Source organism: Pezoporus flaviventris, unplaced genomic scaffold, assembly GCF_033815535.1.
Source record: "Pezoporus flaviventris isolate CSIRO_AGI_PZ_B2104156 unplaced genomic scaffold, CSIRO_AGI_Pfla_v1 ptg000131l, whole genome shotgun sequence".
NCBI classification, from domain to species: domain Eukaryota; kingdom Metazoa; phylum Chordata; class Aves; order Psittaciformes; family Psittacidae; genus Pezoporus; species Pezoporus flaviventris.
This window is the reverse complement of record NW_026892679.1, coordinates 2,252,440-2,266,187: the sequence shown is the minus strand read 5'-3', so window position 1 is coordinate 2,266,187 and position 13,748 is coordinate 2,252,440. Positions and strand designations below refer to the sequence as shown.

At 40.5% G+C, this 13,748-nt stretch overlaps 1 protein-coding gene across 1 annotated transcript in view; it reads left to right on the top strand.

Annotated features, from left to right (window-relative positions):
* The window catches only part of MSH3 (mutS homolog 3), a 125,894-nt gene that overhangs the window by 81 nt on the left and 112,065 nt on the right, over positions 1-13,748 (top strand). Inside the window, 9 exon segments of the mRNA XM_061478756.1 lie at positions 1-51; positions 54-322; positions 2,669-2,789; positions 3,403-3,623; positions 6,421-6,633; positions 7,782-7,898; positions 8,793-8,910; positions 10,422-10,567; positions 11,556-11,722. Of these exon segments, the coding sequence (XP_061334740.1) occupies positions 1-51; positions 54-322; positions 2,669-2,789; positions 3,403-3,623; positions 6,421-6,633; positions 7,782-7,898; positions 8,793-8,910; positions 10,422-10,567; positions 11,556-11,722 (1,423 nt within the window).

The window sequence follows — 13,748 nt, the reverse complement described above, 5'->3', positions numbered from 1 at the left end:
CTTCGCAGCGCTCGAGCGAGAGCACAGCAGCGAGGCGGGCTGGCGTGAGAGGGACAGCACGGCCTGCTGAGGCGGGAGGTTGTGTAGACGCCGCAGCGCACCGCGGGCAGAGGCTGTTCACACACCGCCCCGCCCCGCGCCCGCTGTCGCATCCGGCGGGGAAGGTGGTGCCGGTGCCCGCGGCCTCGGCTCTGCGTCCGCCATCGGCATGCCGCGGGGAGTACGGCGACGGCGGGAATGCGGCGGCGGGAAGCAGCTGGTGCTGAGCAAGTTCTTCGGAGCGGCGGGGAGCGGCGGAGAGCAGAGTGCCGCCCTGCAGACGGTGCGCCCGGGGTGGCGGTTGGGGCTGAGGGCTCCTGTAGGGCACGGGCCGGCCCGCTGATGCCATGCGGGATTCCTCTGTGTGGTGGAGGAGGTCTCTCGGGCCTGTCCGGGTACCTCGTGTCAGCAGGTCGTGACAGGAAGGATGGAAGGGTGCCCTGCGGCGGCCCCTTCATCAGGCAGGGTCTCTAGTTTAACCAGTGCTTGCTGTAGCATCCTTGCCTTGTGTAACACAGGGTAGCCATACGTAGTCTTTCCGGAAACTGCCGTTATATGCCCATTTTGTAGGACCTCAGACTTGACACGAGTACGGTGACCTTGGCAAAGCCAGTGTTTAGATAATGCTGCAGCAGTGTTGGGACACCCAGCACAGCTTCTGCCCCTGGGCCCTTGCTGCAGTCATGGAGCTCAGTCTGCTGTTTCCTGCAAGGCCAAGAGAGCTGCAGTGGTCCAGCAGCCTCTTCATGTCGCTGCTGGGGAAAAAATTCTTTCTCTCAGCAACTGGGTTTCATCATGAGTTTATATTTTCCAGTCCCCCTGTAGATAATGTCTGTAGCCCTTTCTGGCCCTGGAAAGCTGTCTGCTTTTTTCACCTGTGTCTCCAGTCAACCCTTTTTGTTATATTTGGCCTGATATGTTTTGGAAGGTGTGATTACTAGCCTTTGCTCATGCAGAAAAAAAATGCTTTCTAATTAGCCTGGTGGTATGTAATAGTGGACTTGGAAGGGGAACGCCCTGCTACTCATGTGGATTGTGCATGTGGATGTGTTATGTAGAGGTTATGGGCTTAGTTGCTGAGCGTGGAGATCCTGTGTAGTTATGAGGAGATAGAATTTCCCACTAATATACTCAAAACCATCTGAGATTACTCTATGAAACATGAATGTTAGCTGCTGAAAGTACCTGTTGTGTGTTTATGTTTGCAGTTGCAAGTTACTTCTTTAGTCACACTTACTGCATACTGTCGCTAAGTATGACTAAAGAAGTCATCAATTATGAAGCTAAATGATGAATGATGAATCAGAGACAAAACAAAATGCATTTTTACATTTTCTGTTTGTGAAGTGTTAAAAGTGCATGTGTCAAAAGCCTTCTAAAGGAGCAGTGGTTGAAACTACTGTTTTCTGTACATGGGGGATGATACTAGATAAGTGTTTACAGATAGCTTAGGTAAGTCTTTTAAGTGTGGGTTAACATTTACAGGATGGTGTGGAGAAGATACTTTTCCATCATTGGGATGTAGCCCGTAGGAAGTCATAGGTGCCTCTTAGAGGCCAGTATCTGACAAGAAGAGGACTCTGAACTGAGGGAATGAGGATCTGCAGAAGAGATCTGATTCAGACACATATATTCGGTGTCTGATATTGTGGGAATATCTGTTAAGTGCTGGTTCAGTTTTCTGCCACAGAGGTAGTTCTAAGCTGCCTTTTGAAGCTATAGAAGCTACAAGTATTTCTTTCTGGCACAACATCCAAATTGTTCACAGAATGTGACACGTGGATTGACCCCACAGCTCGTTAGAGTTGTAAAGTAGGTATGCTTTATTCAGCTGAGGCACAGGGGGGGTGCTCCTCCAAAAGCATGTGCGCCCTCTTTGCCACTCAGTTCGTTCATATTACATATAATGATTACCTAAACATGAGATTGCTTCACGCCTAATACATATGCAAAACCTATTCCGGTCTAGTTTTCTGGCATTCGTCCCATTGGTGCGCCTGCGCAGTGCCTCCTGGTGGTGGTCGTTAGGGGGTCGTGAGGATGAAGGCTTGTAGTTCCTCTTCATCACTGCAAGTAACCTCTTGCATTCACGCAGACTCAATAGGGTTTCGGGTCCTATCCAGATGTCAGGTTCGGTACAAGCCGGTTTTATGTATCTTAAAGCAGAAACTTGTCAAGTTTGCAAATTTTGTTACTCTGGCTATCTTTTGTTCGTTTGCTTTCTAAAGATACTATCTGAACAAGAATGTCTTAAATATTAAGCTGTGAATCTTATCTACTGCAGTTCTGCCTAGCAGCTGTAACTCCTACAATTCTATTTCACCATTCTAGCAACTTTGACTCCTACGGTTCTATTTCACCAAGCACAGTGACTGCTTAAGCAAGCAGGCACAATGTTAACCCTTTATTTGCTGGTATCAAATGCACTATTTAGCTTCCTCTGGTGGCCTTGAATGTTAGAAGAACTATTTTATAAATAAAAAAGTCAATAGGTAAAAATAAGGATTTCATGTGTTGTAAATTCATTTCATACTATCTGTTTATGAAATAATTGGGTGCATTATTGTCGTTCATGGAAGATGGCAAAGAGAAAAAGTAACTAAATTTCTCTGTATAATTTATGTTTTAGGCTTCTGAATTTGGCACAAGGAGAAACTCAAATGAAAGCAATGAACCCTGTGAAAAGAAGACCAAGATACGACAAATTGCTCTAGAAGACATCTGTAATCCACTGAAGACTCAGGATAAAAGTGAGTTTGCTGTAAACAAACGTTCAAGCATTTATATCCGATAAATACTCTTTCAATGTCAAATGTAAATGATGCTTGTAGAAAACCAGAAAAAACAAGTTAGTGAACATAAAGTTCATTACACTTACACTTCACTGAAAAGCATTAACCTCACTGTTCTTTTTAAAGAGGGAATTATATTCAGTTTTGTGGGTGTGATGGTGATTGGAAGCGTCATTAAGACACCATCAACTAGCAATATGGTCTGCTTAAAAACTGTAATGAAAAAATACCACCAGAGTTTTCTGATATTCTTGGCTAATTTTGTGGCTTTGCACTTATCAGTACAGAAATAATCTGTACAGAAAATAATTTTGTTTCTTTCCCATGTCTGAAGAAGAATACAGGTGAAGATTATTGATTTTCCAGGGAAGTTAATCAAGATGGTTGCATGCACAATTCTGTGGGGCTGGCGGAAATACTGCATTGAGAGAGGGGAAGGATTGTAGGGAAGCGAGTGATAGAGCAAGATGATTGTTTTCTCTGCTTACTTATGTCATTCTAATAGATATTCTGTTTTAGAAAATAAGTTGCTAATACGTTTTTGTTCCTTTTTTTTTTTTAACTGAAAAAGAACCTCAGAAGTGTGAAAAGGCCCATATATGTTTGCAAACTCTATGCAGACTGAGAGAATTCTGCAGTGATTCGGACCAGCAAAGTAACAGATTCCAGGAGGATAGTTTTCAGAAGAAAGAATCTCTGAGTTTGGAAAAATGTCCCACTATTACTGGAAAAAGTTCAGAACTGAAAAAGCCTCTTCAGTCTTGGGACAGTAGCAAAAAGGTTGCTCAGAAGGTACGTAGAGCTCTGGTCCAGTCCTACGCAGATTACTTTTTGTGGTTTAAAAAGGCAAGCTTTGGCAGGAGATTCCCTTTGTGTTTTGGTGTTCTGTCATGAAATAGTGCAGCAGTACCTAATAGGCCAGTGTTTCTGTATGGATATTTTCCTGGAACTCCTAGCATAGTGAGCTGGATGCCTCTTACAGCTGTTCAGTGATGCCACTGAAAAAAACAGCAAGGAGAGAGCAGAACCACTGGCAGTGTATCTTATAAGTGTGTGAACCCGTAATATTGTAATAACAAATGTTCAGTGTGCCCTATAGCTCAGCTTTCTTTTAGCTCTGTCAGTTTGGATACAAACCTGTAAAATTCCAAGCAGACTTTCTTTGCAAAAATACGATGTAGAATTCTGCTGAGATGTAGCTTAATACAGTTGCTGATAAATCTAACTACTAAAGATATCACTGTTTTTTTTTCATCTGCAGAAAATATGGGTGGCTCCCATGAAAAATCATCATTTTAGAAGTCCATAAGAGTATAATAGTACTTGCTTCTCCTAATTATGGGGCTAATTAACATAATTAATTGGTTGGGTTTGGGGTCAGCTTGCTAAGTTTGAAGTACTGAAGTACTTCACTTTGAAGTACATGAAGGTCCTGGAAATCATCTCATAGCTGCCTGTGGTGGTGTTGCCTTGTGACTCAACTGCTCTTTAACAAAGTTTTGTATGTGTTTTTGGAGGAAGGCGGTTGTATGAAAGGTGGTATAATTGATTTGACATTCCCTGTCTGAAGGTCATGATGTTAAGCTGAGTGTCTGGGTTGTGTGAATGTGAGATCAAAACGTAAATCTCTTTCTTGTGGCAAGAGATTTCTGTTGTGACAAGGAATTGAGATTGTAGGTATGGTCAGTTGGAGAACACAGGAAACTGATCACTTCTCTGTCCCTCTTCTTAAAACCCTTGTCTGTCTGGTGCTTGCTAACTTCTGACCCTTTCTCCATGCAGTTACACCAGATGCTGCCCCTGCTAGTTTAATCTATAAGTCATACTTTAGCATGTCTCACAGATGTTTGAGAAAGTTCTAGATGCTGAAGCTATAAAATCTATGTGTTTTATATGTGCGTGTTTTTGAAACATGCATGGAGTGTATTTAGTGACTTTCTTCTGTAAACTGGAGACAGCATATGCCTGGCATAAGTTGTTAAAAATGTGTGTGTTGCAGTGGAAGTGCAAGTTTGGTGAGCAAAGGCATGTTCAACATTCCTTCCACTGAGCTGTGGGCCTGCGATTGTTGTTTCTGCAGGTTTGTCTTTATCTTTGAACGGATTTGATTGTTAATCTGTGTATCAGCTGTGCAGTATTTCTGCCTTCCTATTACAAAGTTGGTTTCCAGTGCACTGATACTGTTGTGCTTTTTATAGCAGTATTGCCACTGTGTATTTGTATGCTTAGGTGGTTGTCACCAAACAGCCTTTGGATCCAGTCAGTCGCAGGTTGTCTGTGGGATTGGGCAGCTGTTAACTCACTTCCTAGAACACAAGGAAGGTCAGCTTTAACCATGTGCAAGCAAGCTGTATGCAACTCTGCAAGCAAGATGTATGCGAAGTAAAAGTAAAGAGCAGTTATTTCTTAATATACTCAGTAGATAGTGAGGAATCACGACTTACTTAGCAAAGTATTGCTATGATCTTTCCCTAAAGGACACCAGCTGAGTCTGTGCTGCCCAGGCAGTCAGGTGGGGAGGGGCTGGCCTGCCTTCCCTGAAGTGGCTTATCTCAGTGCTTGTGTCTTGCTTTTTTCTTAAGAGTTAGAACTTCTTTATGTGGATAATTTTCTTCTAAATCCCGTGAGCTGCTAACTTACTACCATCTCAACAGTTCAACTTTCATGTGTGTTTTTACTTATTTTACTTTCTTTCATGACCTTATTTCACATGCGTTGCTACAGTAATTTTCTCTGTAAAAAGAGACACGGTCATACTAAACTTGTGGAGGGTGTTGTCTTTGTATTTTACTTTCTCTTTAACCGATTTTATCACTACTTGATACTGTGATATATGTGAGGAGAAACTTTGCTGTAAGTGAAGGGCACCTTATCGGTGTTGTTCCAAAAGACTGAATTCACCACCCTGCTTCCTGTACAGAACAAAAGAAAGTTGTAGAGCTGCAAGTTGCTTGTCTAGCATAGGCTACATAATGTCATTGTAAATAATAAACCACAGAGGCAGTGGTCTCAAAGCCTTAACTCTTAAAGAGTTTTAGAAACTAATATAGATTTTCTGTGTTTCAGAATAAATTATTTTGGGAGGTCTGCCGAGCTTATGTAGAAAGGGCACACTGGAGAAGAAATACAGTTTTGGAGCCTGAGAGTGAACTGAGACTTGTGTTGAAATTGGTTTATTTCTTGATTTACCATGGAGTTTTGGAATGTTATTAATTTCTCTGCACTGCAGTGTCTCACCTGTAAATTGGAGTGGTAATTCATCTTTATTTTTATATCTGGCCAGTTTAGACTGCCCAGTCTTTGCAGCCTGCATGTCTCTTGATCTGAGTTTTGAGAGCTCATGATACAGTAGAGATCTGATTTCAGCTGAGATATGTGAGGACAGCTGTGAAGCAAAATCTTTTACTTTCATGACTTTTTAATTCCTTTTAAATCCAACTAAACTGTATTCTGTATATCCTACTTTTGCTGAAGTTCTTGGGGCTGTTTAATGCAAGAACGGTCTTGAGCTCTTTGGTCAATATGAGCCAAGGCCTTTAAGGGTGACTGATTTATTTAATAATTCCTATCTCTACTTTTCCATCTACAGGAGGAGTTACGCTGTGACCTTAGTCAGTTCTCTGCATCTTTTACGTCTCACGAAAATACTCAGAATACTTCAGATACAAATCTCAATAAGAGAACCAAAAGTATTTACACTCCACTAGAACTTCAGTTCCTAGAAATGAAGAAACAGAATAAAGATGCTGTTTTATGCGTGGAGTGTGGCTACAAATACCGTTTCTTTGGAGAAGATGCAGAGGTAATTTTTTTTTTTTGTCAGGATTACGGAAAGATACTTGCATTATGTTAGTGCTATACTAGGTCTGTGGCCACCTCAAGAAGGAATGTTTTTGAGAGGCATAAATTTTGTGAGTTTTTTTTGTACTTGAAATCAAGATGAAAAATCTCTGCATACTTAAACTGAAGAGTATCCATACTGCATAAACTTTTTACTAAAATAGCATTTGTTATTTTGTAATCTTACGCTTGCTGTCCTGCATATTGAGAACTTAAGATGAGGTTCTAGAATGTTCAGATGCATGTTCAGATGCGGCACCCACACATGCCTGATCTGTAGAACTGGCAGGTACTTTGCATCAAACTTAATTTTAAAATGACAAATTATAAATAGTTTTTAATGAGTTTTTTTTTGTGTGATCTGTCCTAAAATCATTGCTACCAACCTTTGACCTATGCTTATTTCCATACATGAGACCAGGGAGAAACTTTGCTTAGTTTCTGGGAATTAATTTTCCCAATCAGATGTGTACTACGTAATTTGTCTACCTGTTTGCTGGTGCGGTCACAGTCCAGAAACAGAAATATACTATCTAGGTACACCGTTAAGTGTTTGGCTGCGGTTCCAGCTTGCCAACACTTTCCTAATCAGTGTACACCTACCTGTTGCCAGCGGGCAAAAAAGCAAATACAAATCATATATTATTATGTTGTTATTTTTATTCTGTGGAGTGTTTAGCTTCCACTGCTGTTGGATCAAGATTTTTCAATATTATAATTGATTCTCTAGCTTAATACCATCTTTATAACCGCATTTAAAATAACTCCCTTCTGCATACTTAGCATTATGGAAATTCTTTGACCTGTTGTTGAGCTGTATTGCAGAATCTGTGTGTATGTGTTATTGGTGGTTTACCTTATGGTGGTAAAGGTCAAGGTGAAGCATAATAATCTGACGTGAAGTCTGTGATACTGAAGCTTGTGTTAGTGACAACATGCTGAGACAGGAAGGTGGAGGAGCTCAGCTCTGTGTTATTTTTCTTTTTTCCTGTAATGTTTTCCTTTTGACACTTGACTCTTAATTGTAGTTGTGCATCAGTGTTGTCATAGAGATGAGCTGAAGTATTGCCTTTTGAATTACGGGCTGACTCTTCTTCCTGTACTTTGCAGATTGCAGCTAAAGAACTAAACATATATTGTCATCAGGATCATAACTTTATGACAGCCAGTATACCGAGTCACAGGCTGTTTGTCCACGTGCGGCGACTTGTAGCAAAAGGATATAAGGTTATTCCTGGCTTTTATTAAATGATGTTAAGTAAGAATAACACTGAAATAACTTGCGCTTATTCTACCAGAGTCTTATTTCAACTGCCAGGTGGGAAACAAGATTATCATGCGTTTTTGCAATTAAAATGGCTAACTTTCCATTGTTTCAATATCTGTATTCTGTGGTGTGTCATGGAATTTAAGTAGATTGAAGCTTCCTCCCTTTTACAGTAAAGTATCTTTATATTTTCTAGAACAGTTTTTTCTCTAAGTTTTTTTCATCAGGCCTTTGAATTTCATAAAGATTATATGTTATGTTATACCATGTTAGATTATAGCTTACCATACTTTTTTGTATTTTTTAATTTTATTAACATTTACATATATAATACCCTATCATATTATATAGTCTATTATATATTACATTACTTATACATCATATTGTATTATATAACCTCTCTCTCTTTTGTTCTTCCTCACATCCCTATTTTTCTTCTCTCAAACAATACTTTTTCTCTTTTCCTTCCTGTTGTTGATCCCTGTAATTCTGTTGCTTTCTGTTTATACCTTTGTGGTTTTTTTTTCTCATTATGAGAAAAGGACTGTTGAATCTAAGTTGATTGCAGCAATCATTCTCTGGCAATTGGTGAACTCTAGCTAAATTGTTTCAAAACGGGGCAAGAAGCCACAGGGTCTGAAGTTGAGAGGGTAGTTGGAAGTGGAAAGAGCATAAGGAACAGCAGTGCTTTACAGCCTCATTAGGTGGATTGATAGTAGTCTCTGCCATTCCTGCTCAGCTTTAATGATTGATGTGCTGTTTGCACACCTTAAAAGATCACCAAATTTCTGTAATATTAAAAAAGACATTTATTATCAAAGAGCTAACCTTGTTTCTTGTTTGTGTGCCTGTAGGTTGGAGTAATAAAACAAATGGAAACTGCAGCACTGAAGGCTGCTGGAGAAAATAAAAGCTCTCTCTTCAGCCGGAAACTGACTGCTCTCTACACTAAGTCTACACTTATTGGAGAAGATATCCTTTTTCAAATAAATTTGGTTTCAGACTCCAGTCTTTGTCAGCTAGTGGCTGACTTTATAAAGAGTGGCAGCAGGAAATGCTCTTCCTTTAATTTTATGTTATGGTAAACAACATGCTGGCTTTATAAAGCATTTAATCTCTTCAGGGCTTTAGGTTTGTTGTGAAACAACAGAACTTGTGTTAACTGTAGTTCCTTTCTGAAGTCAGAGCATGGACTTCCCAAGTCTACAGTGCCCTGTAGGTCTTGTTTCACTAGATTGAGAATGCATAGCATTAGTGATTCAGGAGGGTGTGAACGAAGAAGAATTTGCTGTCTGGTGTCAACCATTTGCTTTAAAGTGAAAAGAAGGTGATATAATCAATGGACTGTTAAAAATCTACCTGGGTAATTAATTCTTGACTGTTACGTGAAAGAGAAAATTACATAGAAGTAGCCTTTAACAAGTGAAGTTTTTTTCTTCATTTCTTTCCTTCCAGTCTTAGTTTTAATAATTGCTGCCTTATCTAGCTAATGTTTTTTTTTTTTTTTAATTTCTCAAACTAGTACTTACTAGATATGAAGAGCTAAAAAGATTGTTAGATTAAAGAGATAGTTAGATTAATACCTGTAAGGTTGCACTTTAGTAGATCCACAGAGATGCTGTGAAGGCTGGAACACCTCTGCTCTGGAGACAGGCTGAGAGAGCTGGGTTTGCTCAGCCTGGAGAAGAGAAGGCTCTGGGAGACCTTAGAGCAGCTTCTAGTGCCTCAAGGGGCTAACAAGAAAGCTGGCTTTTGACAAGGGCCTGTAGGGACAGGACAAGGGGAATGGCTTTAACCTGACACAGGGGAGGTTGAGATGAGATCTTGGGAAGAAATTCTTCCCTGTGAGGGTGGTGAGGCTCTGGCACAGGTTGCTCAGAGAAGCTGTGGCTGCCCCATCCCTGGCAGTGTTCAAGGGCAGGCTGGATGGGGCTTGGAGCAACCTGATCTAGTGGAAGGTGTCCCTGCCTGTGGCAGAAGGTTGGAACTGGATGAGCCTTAAGGTCCCTTCCAATGCAAACCAGTCCGGGACTCTGTGATGATTCTGTTGGAAAACTGCTAGTGTACTTACAGACCTTCTTGTAATGGTTGGCAAACTGGATGAAAAACAGACCCAGCCTGGTGGATAGGTGTGCAGCAAGTTTTCAATACAACTAGCGCTCCTGCTAAGATCTAGACTTCTGCTTAACTTGGGGAATTACCTGCTTTTTAGTTGCTGCATTTTTAACTTCGAAAACATTTTTAACATTAAAAAATAACTGATGCAGTTATTTTTTATTGTTGCGTGCACGTTGTTTGTAGATATAAAGTCAAAGTGGCAAGGTGAAGCAGCCCATGTGCAGAATGAGCTGCTGGTTTAACTTTTGGCATAGCAGCAAAATCAGAGCAGGGGTTACAAAATGTATTTGAGAAGGACTTAAATATAGAAGGACTTGTGAATAATCCACCAATGTCTGTGTACTATTTTTTTTAACATTTCTTACATGTGAACCCTTTGCTGAAGCTAGATGATTCTCTAGATGTTGAAGATGTGACAACAGATGTCCCTGATAACTACCTCCTCTGTATCTGTGAAAACGGAGAAAACTTAAAAGACAGAAAGAAAGGTGATGTTGTTATAGGCATCATGGTAAGTCAGTTTCTCAGGGGAATCAGTATTTGAGGGTTCATATGGGGTTTTTTTGAGTGTTGTTTTCTTGGTGGTTTTGAGAGATGGGTGATTATCTTCTTAAGTTCATAATTGTTCTGTCTTTTAGATTCCTTTGGAGTTTTGTTTGTTGTTTTTTGTTTTTTATTTTTTAACGAAGTGCAGTTTAGGTAAAATATCATCTCTGTGGGAATTGCAGTGGCTTTATATTTGAAAACTACAGAAGAGGTCTGAAGCTGATAGTTTAATATTCCTGACATCATTTTTGCTGCTGGATCACTTGAAAACATATCTGTGTTTGAGCCAAATAGAAGGGAATTACTAGCTTGGATGCTTTACTATAAATACTTTCAGAGTCAAATGTTTCAAAGCTTGTGAGCACTTTTTCCTCTATGAAATACTGTTCTTTAGAGGAAGAGACATGCTTTTTTACTGCTTACACTTCAGAATTGTCTGGTGAAGATTAAAACCAGGATTATTCAAGTGGCAGAGCTCTGATAACTGAAGCCCAGGCTGCTTGTAATTCAATATTTTAAAAGCATCTTGATTTTGCTTATGTTTGACTGTCACACTGTAGCTGGGGGTGCTAGGATGAGTTTCCACGGTAGCATGCACTGAGTTTCCAGGCTGAATGCATGCACCTTTCATAGACTTCCAATTATATGTGTTTGCCTAGTAATAAAAGTTGAACAGTGATGGTCTGATGATAGGAAGTGCACATTTACATTCCTGAGGTATTGTTTTCACTTACTAAGACACAATTGCGATAGTATTTTGAAATTATTACTGTAGCACAGATTTGTAAAGCACAATTGTATCTTTTGATCTGCCACTTTCAGAGGGCACTTTCAGATTTGAGCATGTGGGTGCTATAAAATTTTGCGCTATGCACCATAATCTTTGTGCTTAACAGTGTGAGTCACTGAAGTACTCTCTGAAAATTAATTTTTTTTGTTTTTTTTTTTGACAGGCAATACAACCAACTACAGGAGAAGTGGTCTTTGACAGTTTTTGGGATTGTGCGTCGCGCTCAGAATTAGAGAGTCGAGTTTTGCGCCTGCAGCCAGTTGAAATGATACTTCCATCTAGCTTGTCAGATCAATCTGAAAAGCTCATCAACAGTATAACCTCCATGAGGTATGTTGTATGGAAATTCTGTTGTTTGGTTTTTTTTGCCTTTATTATTAATTACAGCATAGCTGTTGATGGAATTTAGATCCAGAAGCAAGTATGGATGTGTATTTCTGTAATGGCCCATTCAGAATGACTGTAGTTTGCTGTTGGGCTGAAAATTCCCCACATCCCATTGAGTTCTGGGCACTCATTCTTAAACTGTATTTAGACTGAAATTCATGACTTCTGTCTGTGAAAGATCTGTGCACGTGTTAGAGAGACTTGCTTTCACACTGCCTATGATATGACCTGTTGGATTTCTTTCAGAACTCATGTATTTATCTTTGGATCAGAAAGTGGTGTTATGTGGCTGTTTTTCTTGTTAGTCATAGTCTGAAGATCTCTAAAAGGAATGGAACTGTGTATTAATGTAGACAGCTGTACAGAACTTTTGCAAGTGGTATTTATCATAAAATCAGAGAATAGTTAGGGTTGGAAAGGACCTTAAGATCATCTAGTTCCAGCATCCCTGCCATGGGCAGGGACACCACACACTAAATCATGTCACCCAAGACTCTGTCCAACCTGGCCTTGAACACTGCCAAGGATGGAGCATTCACAACTTCCTTGGGCAACCCATTCCAGTGCCTCACCACCCTCATAATAATTTCTTTATATCTAACCTGAACCTGTTTAACCTGTTTAAGTTTGAACTGGTTACCCCTTGTCCTGTCACTGCAGTCCCTAATGAAGAGTCCCTCCCTAGCATCCTTGTAGGCCCCTTTCAGATACTGGAAGGCTGCTATGAGGTCTCCATGCAGCCTTCTCTTCTCCAGGATGAACAGCCCCAACTTTCTTAGCCTGTCTTCATATGGGAGGTGCTCAAGCCTGCTTATCATCCTCATGGCCCTCCTCTGGACTTGTTAAGGACATCAGAACTGTATATAGTACGTCAAGAGAGGTTTTATGAGAGCAGAGTAGAGGGGCAGGATCACCTCCTTTGACCTGTTGGTCATGCTGCTTTTGATGCAGTCCAGGATACAGTTGACTTTCTGGGCTGTGAGTGCATGGTGAAGCCGGCTCACATTCAGTTTCTCATCAGTCAAGGTCCCCAAGTCCTTCTCTGCAGGGCTGCTCTTAATTTCTTTTCCACCCAACCTGTAGCTGTGCCTGAGATTGCCCCAGTGCAGGTGTAGGACCTTGCACTTGGCTTGTTTGAACTTTGTGAGATTGCCCTTAGCCCACCTCACAAGTGTGTCAGGGTGCCTCTGGATGGCATTCCTGTATTTCATTCTGTTTGTCCCATTGCACTGTCTTGAACTTGGATACAAGCTTGTGTATTGTGAAGTACTGTGACTGATAATCCTTTTATATTTGGTGTACTTGTGTATTTCAAGAGCAAATTTGATAGTTGTTTTCTGTATCTGTTTCATGGTGGAATGAAGCAAGAGTAGGATGTAATTTGAAGAATGAAAACAAAACAATCCTCTGAACATATGTGATGAACTTGCAAAATCTTGCACATGGAATTCTTGTGAGAAAATTCTAGTTTCTCACTTTTGTTTTTTCTTTTTAACTGTGCAGCTCTGGGCTGTAGGGAGCCAGCTTAGAGCTTGGTGTTTCCATTTTGAATGAACTAGTCAGGATAATATTATCTTACATGTTAACAACACTGGGGCTAAAGAAAGCTAAATAAAAATGAATGTACTACATAGGCAAAGTGTGGTACTGGGGGGAAGATACAAATATTGTCACCCTTCCATATTGTGAAGAAAGACAGATGCATCATAGTCACATGGATGGTAGCCACCTGACAAATAGTCAACTCTGTATGTTTCCTGCCTCACTTAAACTCTGCCCAAATCATCATTTTGTAGCTTCCTTTCATGCTCTGGGTGGCTGAGTTGCTTTATCAGTCTGTTCCACAGGCATTCTTTTCCCCACCTGGCAGTGTAATCCTTCTTCATCCCCTTTTACTAAAAAGAAAATAAAGTTGACGTGAAATGGTGGGTAGGCAAGTCATCAGGAAAAGATGTTTCCTCCTCTACTC